The 22,509-nt window shown below is 42.8% G+C and overlaps 1 protein-coding gene across 5 annotated transcripts in view; it reads right to left on the reverse strand.

The window, feature by feature from the left end:
• tbc1d22a (TBC1 domain family, member 22a) overlaps positions 1-22,509 on the reverse strand; it is a 365,864-nt gene that overhangs the window by 331,677 nt on the left and 11,678 nt on the right. For all 5 annotated transcript variants that reach the window (XM_059654624.1, XM_048554225.2, XM_048554228.2 and 2 more), the window contains exon 4: positions 10,004-10,186. In XM_059654624.1, the coding sequence (XP_059510607.1) occupies positions 10,004-10,186 (183 nt within the window). The remainder of the gene's footprint in view (positions 1-10,003; positions 10,187-22,509) is intronic.

Here is a 22,509-nt window from a genome sequence, read left to right on the forward strand (position 1 = left end):
GGGAAGAGGGAGGGAGGGAGGGAGGGGAAGAGGGAGGGGAGGGAGGGAGGGAGGGGAAGAGGGAGGGAGGGAGGGGAGGGGAAGAGGGGAGGGAGGGAGGGAGGGGAAGGGGAGGGACGGAGGGGGGGGGAAGGGGAGGGAGGGAGGGAGGGAGGGGGGAAGGGAGGGACGGAGGGGGGGGGAAGAGGGGGGGGGGAAGAGGGAGGGGGGGGGAAGAGGGAGGGGGGGGAAGAGGGAGGGGGGGGAAGAGGGAGGGGGGGAAGAGGGAGGGGGGGAAGAGGGAGGGGGGGAAGAGGGAGGGGGGGGAAGAGGGAGGGGGGGGGAAGAGGGAGGGGAGGGGAAGAGGGAGGGGAGGGGAAGAGGGAGGGGAGGGGAAGAGGGAGGGGAGGGGAAGAGGGAGGGGAGGGGAAGAGGGAGGGGAGGGGAAGAGGGAGGGAGGGGAAGGGGGAGGAGTGGGGGGGGAAGGGGAGGAGTGGGGGGGGGAAGGGGAGGAGTGGGGGGGGAAGGGGGAGGAGTGGGGGGAAAGGGGGAGGGGGGGAAAGGGGGAGGGGGGGGAAGGGGGAGGGGGGGAAGGGGAGGGGGGGGGAAGGGGAGGGGGGGGGAGGGGGAGGGGGGGGAGGGGGAGGGGGGGGAGGGGGAGGGGGGGGAGGGGGGAGGGGGGGGGGAGGGGGGAGGGGGGGGGAGGGAGGGGGGGGGAGGGGGAGGGGGGGGAGGGGGGGAGGGGGCGGGGAAGGGGAAGGGGGAGGGGGGGGAGGGGGAGGGGGGGGAGGGGGGGAGGGGGCGGGGAAGGGGAAGGGGGAGCGGGGGGGGGAAGGGGGAGCGGGGGGGGGGAAGGGGGGAGCGGGGGGGAAGGGGGAGCGGGGGGGGGAAGGGGGGAGCGGGGGGGGAAGGGGGAGCGGGGGGGGGAAAGGGGGAGCGGGGGGGGGAAAGGGGGAGCGGGGGGGGAAGGGGGAGCGGGGGGGGGAAGGGGAGCGGGGGGGGGGAAGGGGGAGCGGGGGGGGGGAAGGGGGAGCGGGGGGGGAAGGGGGAGCGGGGGGGGGAAGGGGAGCGGGGGGGGGGAAGGGGGAGCGGGGGGGGGAAGGGGGAGCGGGGGGGGAAGGGGGAGCGGGGGGGAAGGGGGAGCGGGGGGGAAGGGGGAGCGGGGGGGAAGGGGGGAGCGGGGGGGAAGGGGGAGCGGGGGGGGAAGGGGGAGCGGGGGGGGGGAGGGGGAGCGGGGGGGGAAGGGGGAGCGGGGGGGGAAGGGGGGAGCGGGGGGGGAAGGGGGAGCGGGGGGGGAAGGGGGAGCGGGGGGGGAAGGGGGAGCGGGGGGAAGGGGGAGCGGGGGGAAGGGGGAGGAGTGGGGGGGGAAGGGGGAGGGGGGGCAGAGGGGAGGGGGCAGAGGGAGGGGGCAGAGGGAGGGGGCAGAGGGAGGGGGGGTGAGAGGGAGAGAGTGAGGGAGTGGGGGGGAAGAGAGTGAGGGAGTGGGGGGGGGAGAGAGTGAGGGAGTGGGGGGGGGGAGAGAGTGAGGGAGTGGGGGGGGAGAGCGTGAGGGAGTGGGGGGGGAGAGAGTGAGGGAGTGGGGGGGGAGAGAGTGAGGGAGTGGGGGGGGAGAGAGTGAGGGAGTGGGGGGGGAGAGAGTGAGGGAGTGGGGGGGGAGAGAGTGAGGGAGTGGGGGGGGGAGAGAGTGAGGGAGTGGGGGGGGGAGAGAGTGAGGGAGTGGGGGGGGAGAGAGTGAGGGAGTGGGGGGGAGAGTGTGAGGGAGTGGGGGGGAGAGAGTGAGGGAGTGGGGGGGGAGAGAGTGAGGAGTGGGGGGGGGAGAGAGTGAGGGAGTGGGGGGGGAGAGAGTGAGGGAGTGGGGGGGGGAGAGAGTGAGGGAGTGGGGGGGGGAGAGAGTGAGGGAGTGGGGGGGGGCGAGAGTGAGGGAGTGGGGGGGGAGAGAGTGAGGGAGTGGGGGGGGGGGAGTGGGGGGGGAGAGAGGGGAGGGAAACATCCGTATAACATTGGAACAATGGGTCTGTTTAGTGCTGGAATACATGAGGATTTACATTTTAAGCAATTGATTATTTCAGATAGGTGGTATTTATATTTGTGCGCTCTGAGGTTTCACGTTAAAAAAAATCTTTGCATTTACTTGTGGCTAAATGCTTTCAGTAAATGCCACGGTTTTGCATTCTACAAAACAATGCTACTGCTCTCTGCTGAAATCATAACACTAATCACGTAATACTATTACACTAATTGTTATTCTGTTAAGCAAAACATGATTGCATAGCCACAATTTCTTTTTACTCTCTCTAGGATTTCCTTACCTTAACTTCTTAGGATAAGCTCATCATCAAAAATAAGCTTGTATGGCACCTCCATGATTCACTGCAGTCAAAGTGAGGGCATCATGGTTACTTGGCTTATCCAAAGCAGCAATCAACATGCCACTGTCAGCAGCACATATACCTTGCTATAGGCAATAGACGAGATGAAGGAAGGATTCAAAACCAATCTTGAGCAATCAAACGCCGAGTTCCAGCACCTGACAAACTGCTTTGTTGCAATAAGATTGGAAAAAACGCACAAGTCTGCCAAGGTGCGATAGAGGCAAGGAAAGAACAAGGAAAGCAAAGCCAATTAAGTCCTCCTCCTAAAAACAATGACTGACAAATAAAAAGTTCAACATAGCAGATGTTGCTGATATCCTAAAAAATACTGGAGATACACTGGTGGCAAGGCTACATAGCCACCATCCATCATCTAAGAGAAGAGGAGACTGACAGAATCACAGTTACAAAAAGCATCTCACTGCTGTCTGCCACAGAAAAGACCATCACAAAGATCCTCCTCAACCATCTCCCAACAGGCTATAGTTTGGGTTTTGCCCACTGGGAGGCACCAAAAACACAATCTTCATAACATGACAAACGCGACAGAAGACAAGGAACATCGTCAACTAACCCCAGGAAAGCTGTGAAGATCTCAACTTTAAAGTCTTACAAAATACCCTCCTCAAATTTAGCTCATCTTAGAAATATGTCTCCATTGCCTAACTATTCCACGACAGCATGCACATTGAAACCTTCGCCAACGTAACCACCACAAATTCAGGAAAAACTGGGTCAATAGAAACCTAAAGAACTGCGGATGCTATTAATCAGGAACAAAAACAAAGTTGCTGGTAAAGCTCAGCAGGTCTGGCAGCATCTATGAAGGAAAAACAGAGTTAATGTTTCAGGTCAGTTCTGAGAAAGGGTCACCAGACCTAAAACGTTAACTCTTCACAGATGCTGGTAGACCTGAACTTTTGCAACTTCATTTTTGTTAGAACTGGAGTCAAGTAAGGCAATGCCACTGATCTACCTCATCTTCATTTTCCTCCCTGCGATACTGCACATAGCCTTCAGCAAATTCCTTATAAAGATTTGGAGATAATCTACAGAAGTGAACAGGAAACTGTTTAACCCAAGCTGGCTTTAAAAGCAAAACCAATCCAACATGAGTCACAGAACTTCAGAGTGCCAATAACACTTGTGTGCACACTCAAGTTAAGATCCGAGTCACTGTCAACTCCTTTCCACACAGTATGAGGAAATAGGGCTTTTGCTAAAAACTCTGCAAATTAAGGCCCTCTTGTAGCCAAGTTTACTCAGTGAAACACTTTCCTTCCTTGATTAAAATCAGCAGTGACATCCTGGAAAATGCAGACCATTTTCTACACTTTGGGTGCCTCCTCTTAACAAAGACAGACAACGAAGACGAAATTCACCATGACTTCCAATGTGTCAGTTCAAATCTGTGACACATTTCGTGGTTTACTTGGCAATAGAAACCTCTACACTCCAGTATGGTTTGAAGGCATCAGCAATCTACAGCAAGGCACTTCAAAGAACTGAACTATGACCAATGGTACCTTTGCAAAAATCTCCAAATTTAATGACAAAGAAGGGAAAAGAACAGGATCACCATCTTGTTCATCTATACTATGCTAATCACTCAACATCAGTTCCACTGGAAAAGACGTTTTTTAAGACCTGACATCAGACTCTAGGTGCAACTATTCTTCTTGGAAAACAGGATCACAACTCACAAACCTCCAAACAGGCAGTCTTATCCTTCATGCACAATAAGCAGGAAGCAGTGGTTAGCACTGCAGCCTCACAGCACCAGGAACCCAGGTTCGATTCCAGCCTCGGGTAACTGTCTGTGTGGAGTCTGCACACACTCTCTGCGTCTGCGTGGGTTTCCACCGGGTGCTCCGGTTTCCTCCCACAGTCCAACGATGTGCAGGCTAGGTGGATTGGCCACGCTAAATTGCCCGTAGTGTTCAGGGAAGTGTAAATTAGGTGGGTTATAAGGGGTGGGTCTAGGTGGGGTGCTGAGCCTTGGTGTGGACTTATTGGGCCAAAAGGCCTGTTTCCACACTGTAGGAATTCTATAAAAACTTGCCCCACGTGGCCAATCACACCCTAAATGCATCAACCATCAAACTGGAATGCCAGTCTTCCATGTAATTTTTTTTTAATCTTTTGGTTCCATGTTCAGATGAGAGGTCGTAACCACACACCTTTACAGCTTTGACTGACTTTCCTCCACACACAACAGTAACCAGCATTTCTATTTTTATTCATTCACAGGATGAGGGCGTCGCTGGCTGAACAGGCATTTAATGCCCATCCCTAATTGCCCAGAGGGCAGTTAAGAGTCACACAAAAGCCAGATCAGGTAAGGATTGCAGTTTCCTTCCTTAAAGGACACTACAAACCAGACAGGTTTTTCCAAAAATCAAATCCAAATTTTTATTGAATTCAAATTTCACCATCTGCCATGATGGGATTTGAACCCCTGCCCCCAGACATTACTTGGGTCTCTAGATTAACAGTCCAGCGATAATACCACGAGGCCATTGCCTACCCTCAACTTGCTTGAAGATGTACCTCCATTACTTCCCATGACTCAACAACCAGAATGAATTTATATAATTATGGCTGAACATTAGACTCAAATCCTGAAAGTGTGCACAGTCTGTGGGAGAATTTAAATGCTCCTCAGCAATTAACAAGAGGTATTTTTTAAAAATCTGGTCTTTACACCCAGTACATAAATTTGAAGAGTGAAATTACTGGCCATGAGACTAATTCAGTATTTGGAAATAATCTGCATGTATAGAGAAGCACAAGTTACTTATCACCAAGTATAACCTCACAAGTGACAATAATGCTATAAAAAAAAATGTTATCTTTACTTTTCTCTCAAGTAACTTAACTCATATTCAAGGTAGTGGTCAGAAGTTACAAAGTGTCTGCTGCAATGCTTTCTTTACATGACAAATTGGTGCTAATTTTTCAAGTAAATTTATTAACTAATTTTATTGTGCCAGATAATTCATGTTACAAAATTATGTGGTCCACACTTTGTCTTGTAATTTCTTTCTGCCCCCACTCACTTAACTAAGGTCCTATAAGACGTATTTTTTGTCATCTTATCATTTTGAAACATACAAACCATTACCTGGTCAACAGATTATTCTATCATCTACAATTTGAACACTCATACAGTCCCAGCTAAATACAGCTATCTTTCAGCACAGCACAAACTAATTTAGCAACTGGAGAAAACCAGTTTGCTGAAAAATACAGTATCCAAATTACATTGGACCACATTTTGGCCAATTAGCTTTAAAACTACCAGCACTTCATGCATTGACTTCCATATATTGAAGATATATTAATTAAACAAATTTTGAATGAAATACATTTTTTAAACTCTCAAAGAAATGGGTGACCAAAATGATGTAGCTGAACGAGGACAATTGCTCTCTTTTTAAGAGTACTTGAGGCTTCAAATGCTTGGATTTGAAAACATAGTGAACGAAAAACTATTCAAACACTGCCCAGTTCAACACGAGAAGGCTGAAGGTGTATTTACCATCAAGATCACTGTTCAAACAGAAATTTTGTTCCAATCAGATTTTCAGCCAGCTTCTTAACTAAGTCAGGTAAATTTCAATTCAACTAAGAAATTATATACTTAGTTTGATATTCTATCGACAAGGTAGAAGGGTAACAGGAAGGGATCAAGAAAAGCATCTTCAATTCAAAGCATGCTATCAAATAGTAAAAGCAGCTCAACCTATTTTTTAAACCTCATTTTCTAAATGAGTTTAGAAGGTATCCAGTATCCAGGTCCACTCCAAATGCAAAAATCACAAGCTTCTTGCATCTTAGTCCAGACTTTACTTGCCAATGCACTCTGGATTTTTCTATCAAACACAAGATTGTCAATTTTTGTTGAGGAAGACCTAAGTAAATATTCTAACATCTTCCTTATTTTTATATGGGGGGGGGCTAAAAATACAAAGATACAACTTTAAACAAAGGGAAAAATGCAACTAGTTGACTGCAGTTTTAAAAATTGTGCTTACTAGAATACATGTAGTTGTATATAATGTTACTTTCCCCTGGAACAGTGACAGCAGAAGCAGACACCATGGAGTCAATGAGTTCTGAATCAGGGAAAACTGGCTCCTGGTTGAGTGACCATCACTTGTAGAGCCAGTGCAAGAAAGAACCATGTAGGTGAAGGTAGCAGTCTTTTGGAACAGCTAGCTATCTTCTACCTTTCTCTGCAAATCACCAATTGAAGGAGGAATAAAACAAAAGTAAAGCCTGTGAAAGGAAAATTCTCAATCAGTTCATGAAAGAGATCAATGAGGCACAATTAACTTTGCATCAACTGGAAAAAACTCAAAAGGAACAAAAAGAAACAAGAAGAAAGCAACTTGTCAAATCCTTCTATTGAACTGCTTACCAGATTCTTATTATTGTTATTGTCATATGAGTTCGGGTGTCTGTCAGTTTGAGGAGAGAATTTTTGCAGTAAAAGTGGCCATGCATCTCTTTCAAATGAGGAAAGGTGGCAGACATTGGCTGGTTCATTTAGTAGGCAACATTCTGATCAAAGAAAATCTGCCTGGTTTAATATCAGTCAACTTTCCATCATTAACTGGTGTATTATAGATGACAATGCCTCTATCTGAGTCCATTTACCATCTCATCAACACTTGTCTCTCATACAGAATAAACGTTGGTTTTCCCCTTGATTGGTATTCTTACAAATTATTCTCATGAGTGCAATTTGAAAAGCTTTGCAAAACGTGCATTTTATCAACCATATTCAGCTGAGTGAAACATGCAGTGAAAGGTCTAGATCTCATGATACGAAGCAGTTCTTACCGCTTAAATGGAAGGATGACCAATGAGATTCAGGTTACTAAATAAGCAATGCAAAGGGGATTCAAGCTGAGATAAAAAGGAATCTGGATACTTGGCCTGAAAAAGAGTGATAGAACAAATCCCTCATGACAATTTTAAAATGCTTAGGTATGTATTCGAGGTGCTATAACCTACAAGGCAATGGCCCAAGGGAAAGTGGAAAATAAAGATTCATGGTGTAGATCTAACATATTAGCACGGATAGAAGATTGGCTGGTTGATAGGAGGCAAAGAGAAGGTAGAAGTAAGTCTTTTTCAGATTGATGAAATGCAATGAGCATTTTGCTACAGAAATTAGTGCTAGGTCTTTTGCTGTTCATTGCATATATCAATGACTTGCATACTGGTGCGTTCGTCTGAGTATCGTTCTTGTTTCAAGATGATACAATAAGAGCAGGGAGGTTATGCCGAAGCTGCACAAAACCGGAGTAATGCATGTAGTTCCAGTCACCACGCTATAGTAAGGATGTGATTGCACTGAGGGGTTGCTGAGGAGATTCACTAAAATGTTACCCGGTTGGAGTGTTTTACTATGAACAAAGGCTGGATAAGCGTGCATGGTTTGTTTTAAAGCACAGAAAGTTGAGGGGGCCTGCCTTAGATGTAACAGATCATGTGGGGCACAGAGAGGGTGGGTAGGAAGTAGCTCTTCCCTTTAGTTGAAGGGTCACCAAAAGGCATAATTTTAAGGTGAAAGGCACAATGTTTAGAGGGGATTTGAGGTAACCGTTTTAACCCAGAAGCATGGTAGAAATCTGCAATGCACTGCCTTGAAGGGTAGTTGAGGCAAGAAATCTCTCATACTTTTAAACGCTCAAAGTACTTTTTAATGTTATCGTATTCAGGGCTACAGGCCAAGTACTGGATAGCAGGACTAGTGCAAATTTAGTATTTTTTTTGGTGCACGTTGATGATCGGAATCTACTATATGAGTCTGTGAAGGGTTTGAAGGTACATTTGCCAAATACACAAAGGTAGATAGGGAAGAAAACTGTGAAGAGGTCCAATGGGAGGCTACAAAAACATACAGATAGGCTAAATCACTGGGGACATGAAACTGTCACATTTTGCCCAGAATAATAAAGCAGGAAATTATCTAAATGATGAGAGATTGTACAACAGAAATGCAGAAGAATGTGGGTGTCCTCACGCATGAGTCAGAGCGTTCAGTTGCAGGTTATCAGCAAAGCTAAATGAGTTTTATCATTGATCACAAGGGAAACTGAAAACAAAAGTAGAGAGGTCATCCTTCGGTGATAGAGGGCTCCATTGAGACCACATCTAGAGTATTGTGCACAGTACTGCTCACTTTATTTAAGGATGTACATGTGTTGGATACAGTTCAGAGGTTTACCAGTCTGATACCTGGAATGAATGACTCATCTTATAGAGGGGAAAAAAAAATTCTCATCAATCCATTCAGAAATCTTATTACACTGCTGGAACAAGTGACACTTGATCCCAGGACTCCTGGTTCAAAGTTAAGAATACTGCCATTGTGCCACAAAAGCCAGAGGACAGGCTAGGGAAGTATGTAATTGGGTTTAGAAGACTAGGAGGTAACTTGATCGATCCCGAGTGATTTTGACAAGGAGGATGCAGAACAAATGCAGGAGGACACAGAACCAGGAGTCATTGCTTCAAAAATCAGGGGTCACACACTTATAACAGAGCTGAAGCTTTCTTTTCCCCTTTCAAAAGGATCACAAATCTTTGGGGTTATCTTCCTGGAAAAGTGGCAGAAGCAGGCATTCTGAATATTTTTAATGACCGAGAGAGATACATTTCTGTTAAGCAGGAGGACATAATGTCATTAAGGGTTGGTAGGAATGCAGATTTGGGATAACAATCAGATCAGCCCAGATTTTATTGAATGGTGGAGCAGGGTAAATGTGAGATAAAATGACCCACTCCTGCTCCAAGTTAGTTGTTCTGGATCAAATAAAGAAGGATGACAACTTATCAGCCAGTGCAAATACAAAGAGCCATGGCATGCCTCCCGTGTTTTAAATTTCAATGATTCACAAGTTCTACTTCAAACACAACAAATTCTGAAAGCACAGTAAAATTACTATATTTTGAAATAAAATCAGCATTACCATGTTAAAAAGTGAGTCATACAAATTAAATAATTTTACAAGTGCACTCTCAAATTGAAAACAGACGAAATTTTAGTTTTCTCACCCCATAATTAACATGAAGCTGTCTTCGAAGGTTTAGATGCACAAAAGCACCTAACAGTGGTTATTAACATCTAATTAGTTACTTGTTCACAAGCAATAAATTTGTCATCTGTAAAAATAGTACAAATACCTGTAGTGCATTTGATTACTGTTTTGAGAATCAACCGCTGGTCCAAAGCTGCCACGCAAACCACTTTGAAAAGGAAGCATTAGAATTGTCTCACTTATAACTAATTAACTCTGATCAAATACAATCAGGGCATAAATAACGGTTATTTGGAAATCTGTTTCCTTTCCAAGCTATCAGTGCAGAAATACCTATTCAATGGCTGCATTCAGTGAACAGCAGCCATCACATAAGATTTTCTTATCTTTCCTATTGCTTTGATTTAATTCCACTTCACGTTCACTGCATTGGTAATCTTGGCTGAATGGACAAAGCCTACATTTTAAGAGAGGTTCATTCTCTGAAAGGAGGCATCAAATGATTAGCCCACTCTGAACTAGTCAATTGAGGAATAGGATTCCTGCACATTACCTAGCTTCACAGTACTTCATTACCTCACCTTAGTTGACACTCACCTAAATCAGTGTTTGGACCTGCCAGAAGCTGTCTGAATTTGTCGAGTCGAAACATTTCTCTTTCTGTCATCAAAGGGGCATCAGAGGCAGTCTGGTCAGTAATTCTTGCTACCAATGGAATTGTTGATCGAGAAGGAACTGACTGCAGTCTCTTTAGAGGGGTCTTCTCAAAATTATCTAAACCTGTAAATTACACAAACTAGATTATAACCACAGAATTACTGTATTTGAAATGTTACAAATAAATCAACACAACATGAAATTGACTCAAGCAAGATTTCACCACTCTATTGGTTTTTGCACCAAAATGGAAACAAATATTCACTGTCACACTATCAAATATAAAAAATGCTGTTGCATGCCATTCTTCATCAGCATTGAGACTTTCAGGGACAGATTACACACGTTGTTTTTCAACTCAAATTATTCAGATGGTATTACTAATGTCAATTAATGCACGTTATGACATCATCATATCCACCTAAAATGGCAATGATGGGAGAACTAACATTGCAATCAGACTGCTCTGCTTAATACACTGAATTAATACATGTGCCTTGCATGCATCTGCCTTCTACTTAATGTGCTGTACTACAGAAACTGTTCTTTTAACGAGCAGAAATTACAATATTTTCTGTTTCTCATCAACACATGGTAAACAATCTCTAAGTACGCTGTCTGCATTCAAATATATGTTCCAAGTGCTGCAGGAAGTCCTCTTCCTCTAATTCACTGACAGTGGCATGAAGACATTGCTCAATGAAATAATATGACCTGGATATTTGCACTGCAAACATATCTAGACAGGAAATATTCTACTTTTTTCTGTTACTCTAGTATTATTTTGCTACATTGAGGATATTTGTGTCAACATGATCACAGATAATATGTTTAGATAAATTGTGTAGGACAATGCCATTTCAGAACAAATACATCAAATTTATAAATTCAATGACTGTACCATTATACACTGTATTAACAATTTTGCACAAAGCTAGAGAAAATACGAGAATGCTGAACAGATCAGAGTGGAAACATTTTTCCAACTGTACCTTTTATATTTTAGTCACACTTTAAATTACAGCAAACAAAAGGGAAATCACAGAATGGCAATGATGCCTTGCATTTATTCAAGTGATCGATAAGTTCAGAAAAAAATTCAAGGTTGCTATTTCTCACAACCAGGTGCACTTAAAACCACATAATTCTCCCAAGTATATGGTATTGTTTTGCAACTAAATGAAGTTCAATTAAAAGAATCACTACTTTCAGATAACGATTAAGGCTCTCTCCCCCCACTTGGCTTGTTTTCACACCATGCATCTTGATGGCAACATACAATTACCTCAGCACTTAATGTTGCTGAACCCAATACACAAGGCCAATGCGATCTCCACCTCCAAACAGCAGCAGCTTTCTTAAGACAAAACGTAAATGCAGCAATTGTCACACCCCCCTGTGCTAGTACATCAGAAATCAAAGTTTTGCTATTCCAACAGTTGACACAGAAGCTAAAAATTTTTATCGAAGTGCACAAAATCCAAAATACCCCTCATATGGACCCAGGCTAACAGAAAACAGACCACGTTTCAGTACTCAACAAGAACCACTATTTATTACAACTAAGTAAATTCTAACCAAAGGTCACCATATAAATTGCTGGCATCCCGATCTACCAGTTGAAATTCTAACTCCTTCCTAAAACTTTTGTACATACATACATTCAAAGACAAAAATATTGGTATTATGAGTCAAGGGAAGGAAAACAAAAATCATTTTGGCTGCAGTCCACAGGGCTAACTGAAATGATAGTTTTTGTCATCAAGAAACTTCAACTGATTAGAAAAAGTCAGCAAGCACTTATAACACATCGATCACATCACATAACAAATGAAACAAAGGATTTTGATATTCTTCAAATTTCCTTAAGACATGAGCATCACTGGCAAGGCCAGCATTTATTGCTCATCCCTGGCCACCCTTGAGAAGGCAGCAGTGAGCCACTTTCCTAGAGTGAAGCAGTTCACATTGTGCTGCCACACTGAGTGCTGCTGGAAACAAACTCAAAGAATTTTGATCCAGCAACGAGGTAACAAATATATTCCTAAGTCAGAATAGAGAGAGAAATGGGGGGTGGAGATGGTGCCTTGCACCTGGTGCTTATTCTTCAAAATGTAACCCACACATATTTTTGAGGTGCAATCAAAGAAATCTTCACAAGTTACTACAGTGCATCAGATGATGCATACAGCTTGCAGCATTCTGTGTTTAGCAGAATTAATGGTTAAAGTCAAAAATGGGACATCAATTAAATAAGCTGATTGGTCCAAGATGGTGTTCAGCCTCGAATGCTGAAGTTGTACTCATTCAGACTAATGGAGAGCACAATGTCAGATTCCTGGCTTTGGAAGGAAGAACACAAGAACAGGGTATCATTTGAGTGGAGAAAAATTGTAACTGAAAGCTGTAACAAAGGAGCTGGTGACTACTTGTGCAGAAAACAGTTAGAACACAGGTGCAGCAAGTAAACAGGAAGATTAATGGAATGCTTGTCCATATTTCACGGTGGTCAAGTATAAGAGTAGGGAAGCCTTACTGAAACCACACAGGTTGCTGATGATAGCATATCTGGAGTACTGTGAGCAGTATTAGTTCACTTATTAAAGGAAAGGTATCATTTCATTGGAGGCAGTTCAGAGAAGGTTGACAAGGATGATTCCTGGCATGGAGGGATTGTCCTATGGACAAAGACTAAACAGGGTGGGACTCTACTCATTGGAGTAGAAGAATTAAGAGGATTGCCAGGGTAAAATCAGATGATGAATTCTTTGCTCCAGGTTATCCAACATCTGAACTGTTGCCATAGTACTTACATAGCTGATCCAGTTAAGTTTTTGGCCAATGCCACTCCTCATAATATCGATAATGGAAGAATTCTGCAATAGTCATGCTATTCAATGTTGTCATAAATGATCATTACCTGACATTTGCATGGCACAAATGTTACTTACCACTTATTCACTCAAGCCTGAATGTCACTCAAGTCATCGCTGCAACTGGTCATGGACTGCTTTCTTGAGGATAATATTTGAGGAAGTAATTAAAGTAGTTGACACAGAAAGGCCTGTGAACATTTTAGAAGGCATACGGTAACATTCTACACAAGAGATGGTTTGCTAAAATTAAAGTTTATAGGACTGACAACTAATTATTGACCTGATTAGAATATTGCTGAGATGGTAGCGAGATAATGGCAATGAAATCAAATTGGGAGGAAATGACTGCTGACTGCCCACAAGGAGTTTTGCTCTATTTATTAATGACTTAGCTTGCATAGTAGAAAGTCACATATGCAGGTTTGTGAATGTACTGTGGATTTGTAGAACTACACAGATGTATAAAACTACAAGATTGATAGCTTTTTTCCCCCCATTTGCTTAATTTGTCAGGTGGATTTCAGTCCAAGTTTACATGAGGTCATCCAAAATGCAGAAAACGAGGGAGTGTTTTGCAGTCTCCATACACTGATCACTGTAGGAACAAAATTTATAAACAGGCAAATGGAATGTCACCCTTTTGGAGTACTTGGCTCGAATTACGAGAAAAGACTTTGCTGCACCTATACCAAGTCCTGAGTAATAAAGTACTGTATACAGTACAAGCAGTGATTCACTAGAATACCACCAAAGCTCCAAGACCTAAACTCAGCAGAGGTTTTACATTAACTAGGCAGATATTTCTTGTAAATTAAGGTATGATTTAATCAACGATTCAGAATTTTGACTGGAAACAACAGGATAGAGAAAACATCTTTCACTGATGGATAAAGATTTGAAGATCCACAATTATATTCTTAAATTATGAGCCAGACCAGTCGAGATACACATTAGAAAACACAACTCAAAGGATGGTATAAATATGTAACTCTTGACCACAATAAGCAGCAGATACCAGGTCAATTAATTTCAAATCTGAGTTCAATGTTTCCTATCATAGAGAGTCTAAAATACATGGATAATTTTAGGGTAGAAATAATCCTTATTCTTATTGAAAGACTTAAGAGGCTCAGGGGCTGAGTGGCCGAAAGGGATTCCTATTAATCGCTCTTCAACATAGTTTGGAAGGAGGTTCTTGGTCCATCCAGTCTGTGCTGACTCCAAGGAACAATCCAGTCAGTCTCATTATTCAGCATCTAACTCATTACCCAACTTATATCTCTGTAACCTTTATTCCACATTCTTATCCAAATCTCTTGGTCGACAGCAGCATCAGATCTTTACAAGGTACTCCTGCTCCATATACAGTCTGAAGTAATGCGTACTGTATCACCTGTCTTTGCCTCTCTTTACAAAAGATAACCAAAAAGACATGGTAAAAGCAAGGCACAAGTTCAAACCAATTCAAAAGCAAATCAACTCAGACAGGATAATTAAAATTGCGATCTGATACAAGGACCCATGTACACACGAACAGTTTTAAACCTGTACACATATATTCCATGTAGCATTCACATAAACACAAGAGGAAGAAATTTGAACTTGAGAAGGAATAGTGTGTTTGTTGATTGCATAAGACAGCATCATTGGGTTGGGTTATTAAATATTTGAAAGTGCGCACAAAATTATCACAAATAAATTGGTATGCAATAAAAATAGATGTAAAAACACTTAAATTTAGAAGTATTTCAAGATTTGTTCAAACATTTGAATTGTATACATTTTTACATCAACTTTAGAAAATGGGACATTATTTAGTTTGCAAATTAGTTTACAAACAACCAAGGAAATTCAAGCTATAATGATTGCAAATATCTGAGACAATAAAGGAAAAGGGCAATAATGGAAGTAAATCACATGATTTCACAGATGATTACCACTAGACCTAAAATGTGAAGTAGGATGTAAAAACCTCAGAAAATCAGAAGCTAATCAATACTTCTATGTTAAATTTGCAAACTTCAAGCATTGCTGGGACTAAGCTGGTATGATATTATAAGCTTCAGAACTTTATCAACTGTTCCTGGATGAACATACACAAACTGTTGCAAAGAATGAAACAGAAATAAACAAATAATAATTGGAATAAATTATTCAAGGACAAACCCAAGCTTATACAGAAATTGAAAGCAATTAGCCATGCCTGGGAGGAGTCAGCAAAGTGACAAAAACAAAGCTATTCTGACATCTAAGATAATAAAATGTGAGGCTGGATGAACACAGCAGGCCAAGCAGCATCTCAGGAGCACAAAAGCTGACGTTTCGGGCCTAGACCCTTTATCAGAGAGGGGGATGGGGGGAGGGAACTGGAATAAATAGGGAGAGAGGGGGAGGCGGACCAAAGATGGAGAGTAAAGAAGATAGGTGGAGAGAGTGTAGGTGGGGAGGTAGGGAGGGGATAGGTCAGTCCAGGGAAGACGGACAGGTCAAGGAGGTGGGATGAGGTTAGTAGGTAGCTGGGGGTGCGGCTTGGGGTGGGAGGAAGGGATGGGTGAGAGGAAGAACCGGTTAGGGAGGCAGAGACAGGTTGGACTGGTTTTGGGATGCAGTGGGTGGGGGGGAAGAGCTGGGCTGGTTGTGTGGTGCAGTGGGGGGAGGGGATGAACTGGGCTAGTTTAGGGATGCAGTAGGGGAAGGGGGGATTTTGAAACTGGTGAAGTCCACATTGATACCATATGGCTGCAGGGTTCCCAGGCGGAATAGGAGTTGCTGTTCCTGCAACCTTCGGGTGGCATCATTGTGGCACTGCAGGAGGCCCATGATGGACATGTCATCAAGAGAATGGGAGGGGGAGTGGAAATGGTTTGCAACTGGGAGGTGCAGTTGTTTGTTGCGAACTGAGCGGAGGTGTTCTGCAAAGCGGTCCCCAAGCCTCCGCGTGGTTTCCCCAATGTAGAGGAAGCCGCACCGGGTACAGTGGATGCAGTATACCACATTGGCAGATGTGCAGGTGAACCTCTGCTTGATGTGGAATGTCATCTTGGGGCCTGGGATGGGGGTGAGGGAGGAGGTGTGGGGACAAGTGTAGCATTTCCTGCGGTTGCAGGGGAAGGTGCCGGGTGTGGTGGGGTTGGAGGGCAGTGTGGAGCGAACAAGGGAGTCACGGAGAGAGTGGTCTCTCTGGAAAGCAGACAGGGGAGGGGATGGAAAAATGTCTTGGGTGGTGGGGTCGGATTGTAAATGGCAGAAGTGTCGGAGGATAATGCGTTGTATCCGGAGGTTGGTAGGGTGGTGTGTGAGAACGAGGGGGATCCTCTTGGGGCGACTGTGGCGGGGGCGGGGTGTGAGGGATGTGTCGCGGGAAATTATCCCATTATCTCTATTCTGACATCTGCTTGATTATGAAGGACAACATACTGTACTACAGAAAAATTTAGGGAATTAATCACAGGAAAGCTGCATTTTCAAACTGATAGCTAACACCAAACGTAACAAGGAAAAGAGGAGGTACTTCTGATAAGAGGACAAGCTGCAAACTAAGAGTTGTGGAGAAGTAATCAGTAATTTGGGTGAAAGAATCTATATCAACACTTCATAAAGTAGCTGAATTCAAGGTAGCTTACCATGATTTACCCACAACCATGGATCTTAGTTGCTTTCCAAAATCTAATACTGTGGGCACTTCACTTTTAAATGTTAAAGTGCAATATTACTACTTATAATTCAAAAATTCATCCAGATTTTAAGTAAAGATATACAGGCTCTAATTGTGAGCAGCTAATGTTAGTTAAGAAGGAGATCAGTTTTTTTTTGTTTAGGTGCCGGGGCTGAACTGCTTACAACTAACAAACTGAGACAGGTCAGTCCAATTTTGAACAGAATGGTGATGTTGGGTAAGCAATGACAAAGAGGAAGTTGATGTTCCTTTGCTTTCGCTAACTATCATAGCAAGATGTTTGTTTAGTAACTGATAACCAGTTATGGTATATTCTATTTGCAAAGGTTTAAAATAGTATAGAACAGGTGTCAAGATAAAATATGTTTAATAAAGTTGAAATTAGCACGTTAAGGATGGCAGGATATGAAACAGCTGTAGTGTGAACGTGGAACTGTGCAAAACAGGAATAGGCCATTCAGCCCAACATGTCCAGATTGACCATTATGCCATTCTAAACTAATCTCATCTGCCTCCCCACCTGTTCATGTGTCTGTCTAAAATGCCTATTAAACACTGCTTTCGTATCTGCCTCTATCACCTCCCCTGGCAGCTACATGAGAAACTTGCTTTACACATGCCCTTTGAACTGCACCCACCTCACCCCCTTACACCTACGCTCATAATATTTGACATTTCCACCTTGGGAAAAGACCAATTCTCGACCTATCCTTCCCTCTCATAATTTCATATACTTCTATCAGTCACCCCTCAGCCTCCAACACTCTAGCAAAATCAATCCAAGTTTGACCGACCTCCACTTATCGATAACACACTCCAATCCAGCAACATCCTGCTAAACCTCTTTCGCACACATTCCAAAATCTCCACATCCTTCCTGTAGTGCAGCAACCTTAACAGCATAAAATACTCCAAATGTGGCCTAACTAAAGTTTTATACTGCTGCAACATCACTTTCCAACTTTTAGAGTCAATGTCCTAACCAATAAAGGCAAAAATGCCATGTCTTCTTTAGCAGTACAAGTGGATTGTATGGTATGTTCAGGGAGCAATGGGCTTGGATCCCAAGTTGCTTCTGTATATCAATACTCCTAAGGATCCTGCCATTTACTCTTGTATTTGACCTCCCAAAATGCATCACCTCACACATGCCCAGATTAAAATCCATTTGCCATTTCTGCAGTCAGCTTTCCAACCAATCTGTATCCTGCTGCATCCTCTGACAACCTTTCTCATTATCCACAACTATAGCCATTTTTGAGTTGTCTGAAAACTTTTAAAATCAGAACACCTACATTTTCATCCAAATTGCTTATATATGTTACCAGAGGTCCCAGCACGGATCATTGCAAAACACCACTGGTCTCAGATCAGTCAGAAAAACATACCTCCACAGCTACCCTCAGTCTTCTACAATCAAGCCAATTTTGTATCCAGTCTACCAACTCACCGTGGTCTCATGTGAATTAATCTACTGGACCAGTTTTCCAAGTTGGTCCTGGTCAAATATAGACAGCCCTGCCCTCAATCAATGTCACCTCCTCAAAACTCTATATCAAATTTATAAGGTCACAGAACATGGAAACAGACCCTTCGGTCCGACCAGCGCATGCCGACCATAATCCCAAACTAAACTAGTCCCACCTGCCTGCGCTCGGCACATATCTGACCAAACATTTGTTATTCACGTATTTATCTAAATGTCTTCTAAACAATGTAACAGTACCTGCATCCACCACTTCCTCTGTAGATTCATTCATTTCACACATAGTTTGTGAAAAAGCTGCTTCTTGTGTCTTTAAATCTTTTTCCTCTCACCTTAAAAATATGCTCCCTGGTCTTGAAATCCCACACTGAGGGAAAAGACACTTGCTATTCATCCTAACTTTACCCCTCATTATTTTATAAACCCCAATAACGTCACCTCTCAGCCGCCTACACTCCAGCAAAAAAAAAGTCAACAGCCTATCCACCCTCTCCTTATGACCCTCCATTCGTAGCAAAAATCTCTACTGAACCCCCTCCAGCTTAATAATATTCCTCCCATAACAGGGCCACCAGAACTGGACACAGTACTCCAGAACAGGCCTCTCCTGTAAAACCTCAAGAAAATGTCCGAACTTCTACATTCAAAGATCTGAGCAATGAAGGCAAGCATGCTAAATGCCTTAACTACCATCTACCTATGACGCAAGCTTCATAGAAATGTACCTGAACCCCTAGGCCTCTGTTCTACAACACTGCCCAAGGCCCTACTTTTAATTGTAGAAATCTTGTGTTTGTTTGCTTTTCCAAAATGTAATACCTTGCACTGAAACAAATTAAACTCCATCTGCCAATCTTCAGTCCATTGACCCAACTGATAAGATTCCTCCTACGTAATCTTTGATAACCATCTTCACCATTCACAATATCATCAATTTTGGTGTCATCCACAAACTTACTAACCATGCTTTCTCTCTTCTCATCTAACTCATTTACATAAATGACCAACAAAAATAAACTAGCATCAATTCCTGTGGAACACCACTGGTCACAGGTCTCCCAAGCCAAAAATCAACCCTCCACTATCACACTGTCTCCTGTTCATAAGCTAATTTTGAATCCAAATTTGCCTGCTCATCCTGAATCCGATGTGATCTCGCTTAACTAATTTGAGAGACAAGACCTCCCCACGCAAAACCATGTTTATCAAGACACCCAAAAACCACTCCTTAATATTCACATGGCCTAGAATATCAATTTACCCCTTTCTAAACCTACCATCATCCATGTCCTCCTTCTTGGTGAAGACCTCATCCACTTCCTATGGCTCCATATATAAATTCCCCCCTTAGTCTTCAAGTGGGCTAATCTTTCCTTAGCTACCCCTGTACAAAATGCCTTTGGATTCTCCTTAATTCTACTTGCTGAGAACATTGCGACCTCTTTCAGCCCTCCTAACTCCTTGTTTAAGTTCTTTCCTACTTCCTTTATATTCCACAAGGGTATTGTCCATGTAAAATCTCCTCGATGCCAGTATGATCCACAGCAAACATGCCTGCTGTGAGCATTTGCAGCCTCGGCACAGACTCTGAGCTGAGGCCAAACTATGACATTGCCACACATTATGGCAGATTGCAGTTCCCTGAATATTCTGTGCAAACAGCCAGTCACATCATATACAATAGGGTGTTGTGATGTGATTAGCGGTCAAGGACAGGGGAGTGCCACTGAGGCTAAAGTGGCAAGGGAACCTGGAGGGCAGGACAACAAGAGCTTCAGTGTCTGCAACTGTCCAACATATCTGAAGTTCATTCAGCCTGTTTGGATGACAGTAAGCAAGCGCTGCAGGGTAGATGAGATAATTTATCATGGCATTGAGGTACCAAAAACCGTTCGAATGGAGAAGGTATTTAGAGATCACAGCAGCCAGCACAGACAGGGGGATTGACTATATGACTTGAAGGTACAGATCAAGAGTCCTGAAGACTTTGTCACTGGTGCCAAAAGACATCTGCTCATGGACAGAGAGGAATTTACAGTGGGAGGGAAGGATCCAGATAGCTTGGTCCATGATAGTACTAATGACATAGACAGGACTAAAAATGGTTCAGCATAAAGAGCTAAATGCAAAATTTAAAATAAAACCCCAACAAGTGATAATCTCTAGATTATTACTGGAGCTACTTGAAACGATGCAGGAAAAATCAAATAAAGGAGATCAACGCATGGCTCAAAGACTGGTGTGATACAAGTAGGTTCGGGTTCATGGAGCTCTGACATACTCGTACTCCACGAAGTGGGTCCTGCTCCATTCAAAAGTCTATACTTTACCGGGCTGATGTTTGAAGATTTAAACTAAATTATAAGGGCATGCGATCAAATTTAGGTAATGTTGTTGATCCAAGAACAGATACAGGGTATGACAGAAAAGCATGAGGAGTTTGGAAAATGATAAACACCATGACAAGAAAGGATAGACAGAAGAAATCTAATAGTAAGGCAACAGATAAAGCCAGAGATTAAGAACAAAAGTAAAAGCTCTACACAAAATATTCAAAATAAATAGATGAATTGGTAGCAAAAACAGAAACAACCAATATGATCTGATAAACACTACAGAGACATGGTGCAGGATAACAAAGACTGAGACCTGAAAATTGAAGGACAAAGACATTTTAGGAAGGATATGAAGCTAGGAAAAAATGAAGGAATGCCATTCTTTAGCAGCATAGAAAAGGATGGCTTAAGGTTAGCAAACCAGGGTGGAGAAACAGTTCAGGTGGAAATGTGAAATTATAAAGGCAGGAAGTCACTTAAGGGAGAGGTATACACACTCGCCAATCTCACAATAGGATGAACTAAAGCAAAGAAATATTGGGAGCTTGTCGGGCAGGAATTTCCATCCACATGCAGACTGAAATAATCAAATGAGCAAAGGTAGCCTGGATGTGGTTACGGAATGTGCTTGGGCTAATTTGATAGAACAGCACTTTGCAGAACCAGACAGCAGGCTATGTCTGACCTGGTAATGAGCAATGAGATACAATTAATCAATGATTTTAATGAGGGAACAACTTGGCAGCAATGATTGAATTTTGCAATCAGTTTGAAGGAGAGATGGGTGGGTCCAAGACAAATATTTCATACTTAATGAAGGACAACCATGAAGACACAAAATCAGAGTTAACTAAAGTGAGCTGGCAAATTTGGTTGAGGAATATATCAAGATAGATAGATAGTGACAGACATTTAAAAGGATATTTCAGAGTCTACAGAATAAACGTATTCCAACAAGAAAAAAAAAATTCCACAAGGGATTGAAACACACTCCTGTAGCTAATTAAGGAAATTAAAGACAGCAATCTTAAAAAAGATATAATTTGTACAAAAACAGGTGGCATAGCAGAAGACTGGACAGAATACAATGAACAACAAAAGGGGAAAAAAGTAGAATGTGAGAGAAAGTCATCCAGAAATATAAAAAAAATAGACTGCAAGGGTTTGTATAAATATTTAGAAAAATGAAGTGTCAACAAAATGAACATATTGTCTATAGAAAGCCTGTGTGAAGAATTATTCATGGGGAATAAGGTGATGATGGATGAATGAACAGGTATCTCACATCAGTCTTCAAGTAACATACCATAGGTATCTGCAAATTAAAAAATGGAAGGGATCAAAGAATTCAGGGAAAGGGCAATCAATCAGTACGAGCAGCAATGGCATGAGCAAATTGTTGGAGTTGCAGACTGATATGTCCTGGATGCAAAAGACTGACATTCAAGAATCTTTAAAAAAATTAAGTATTGAGATAGCTGATGCATTGTTTCAGTTTCCCAAATTTTCCAAGGTTCGGGGACAGTCCTGTTAGAGCAGAAAAGTCCGTTTAACTCTTTTATTCAAAAAGGAAGTGAGCGAGCAGGAAACACCAGGCCATTAAGCTCAACATTTATCATGAGATGATGCTGTCAGTGATTTTTAAAGATGCTATCACAAGTCATCTGAAAAGCCGTGTGGTAATCAGGCAGAATCAAATTACTTTTGTGGAAGGGAAATCTTTCAAACCAATTTCTTGGACTTCTCAGAGGGAGCAAAGGGAAACTAGCAGATGTACTGTACTTGCAATTTCTAACCACATTTGTGACAACAAAGATTAACATCTTTTCTGTTGAGGGTAACAAATTGACACCATTAAAAGAAACTGGAGAGCCAACAGGAAACAGAGCACCTAAGTAAAGAGTTTGCTGGTTATCAAGGTTTAACAAGTAGTGGCTACAAGCAGCAATGGCACGACTTCGAAGTTTTTCAACTTACATAAGTAACTTGGATGAGTGGACTGAAGGTAGTGTTGTCATGTTTATTAACAACGCAACAATTGGTGGAAAGTAAGTTATAAACAGCACATAAGG

The sequence above is a fragment of the Stegostoma tigrinum genome, chromosome 25, assembly GCF_030684315.1.
Source record: "Stegostoma tigrinum isolate sSteTig4 chromosome 25, sSteTig4.hap1, whole genome shotgun sequence".
Taxonomy (NCBI): Eukaryota; Metazoa; Chordata; class Chondrichthyes; order Orectolobiformes; family Stegostomatidae; genus Stegostoma; species Stegostoma tigrinum.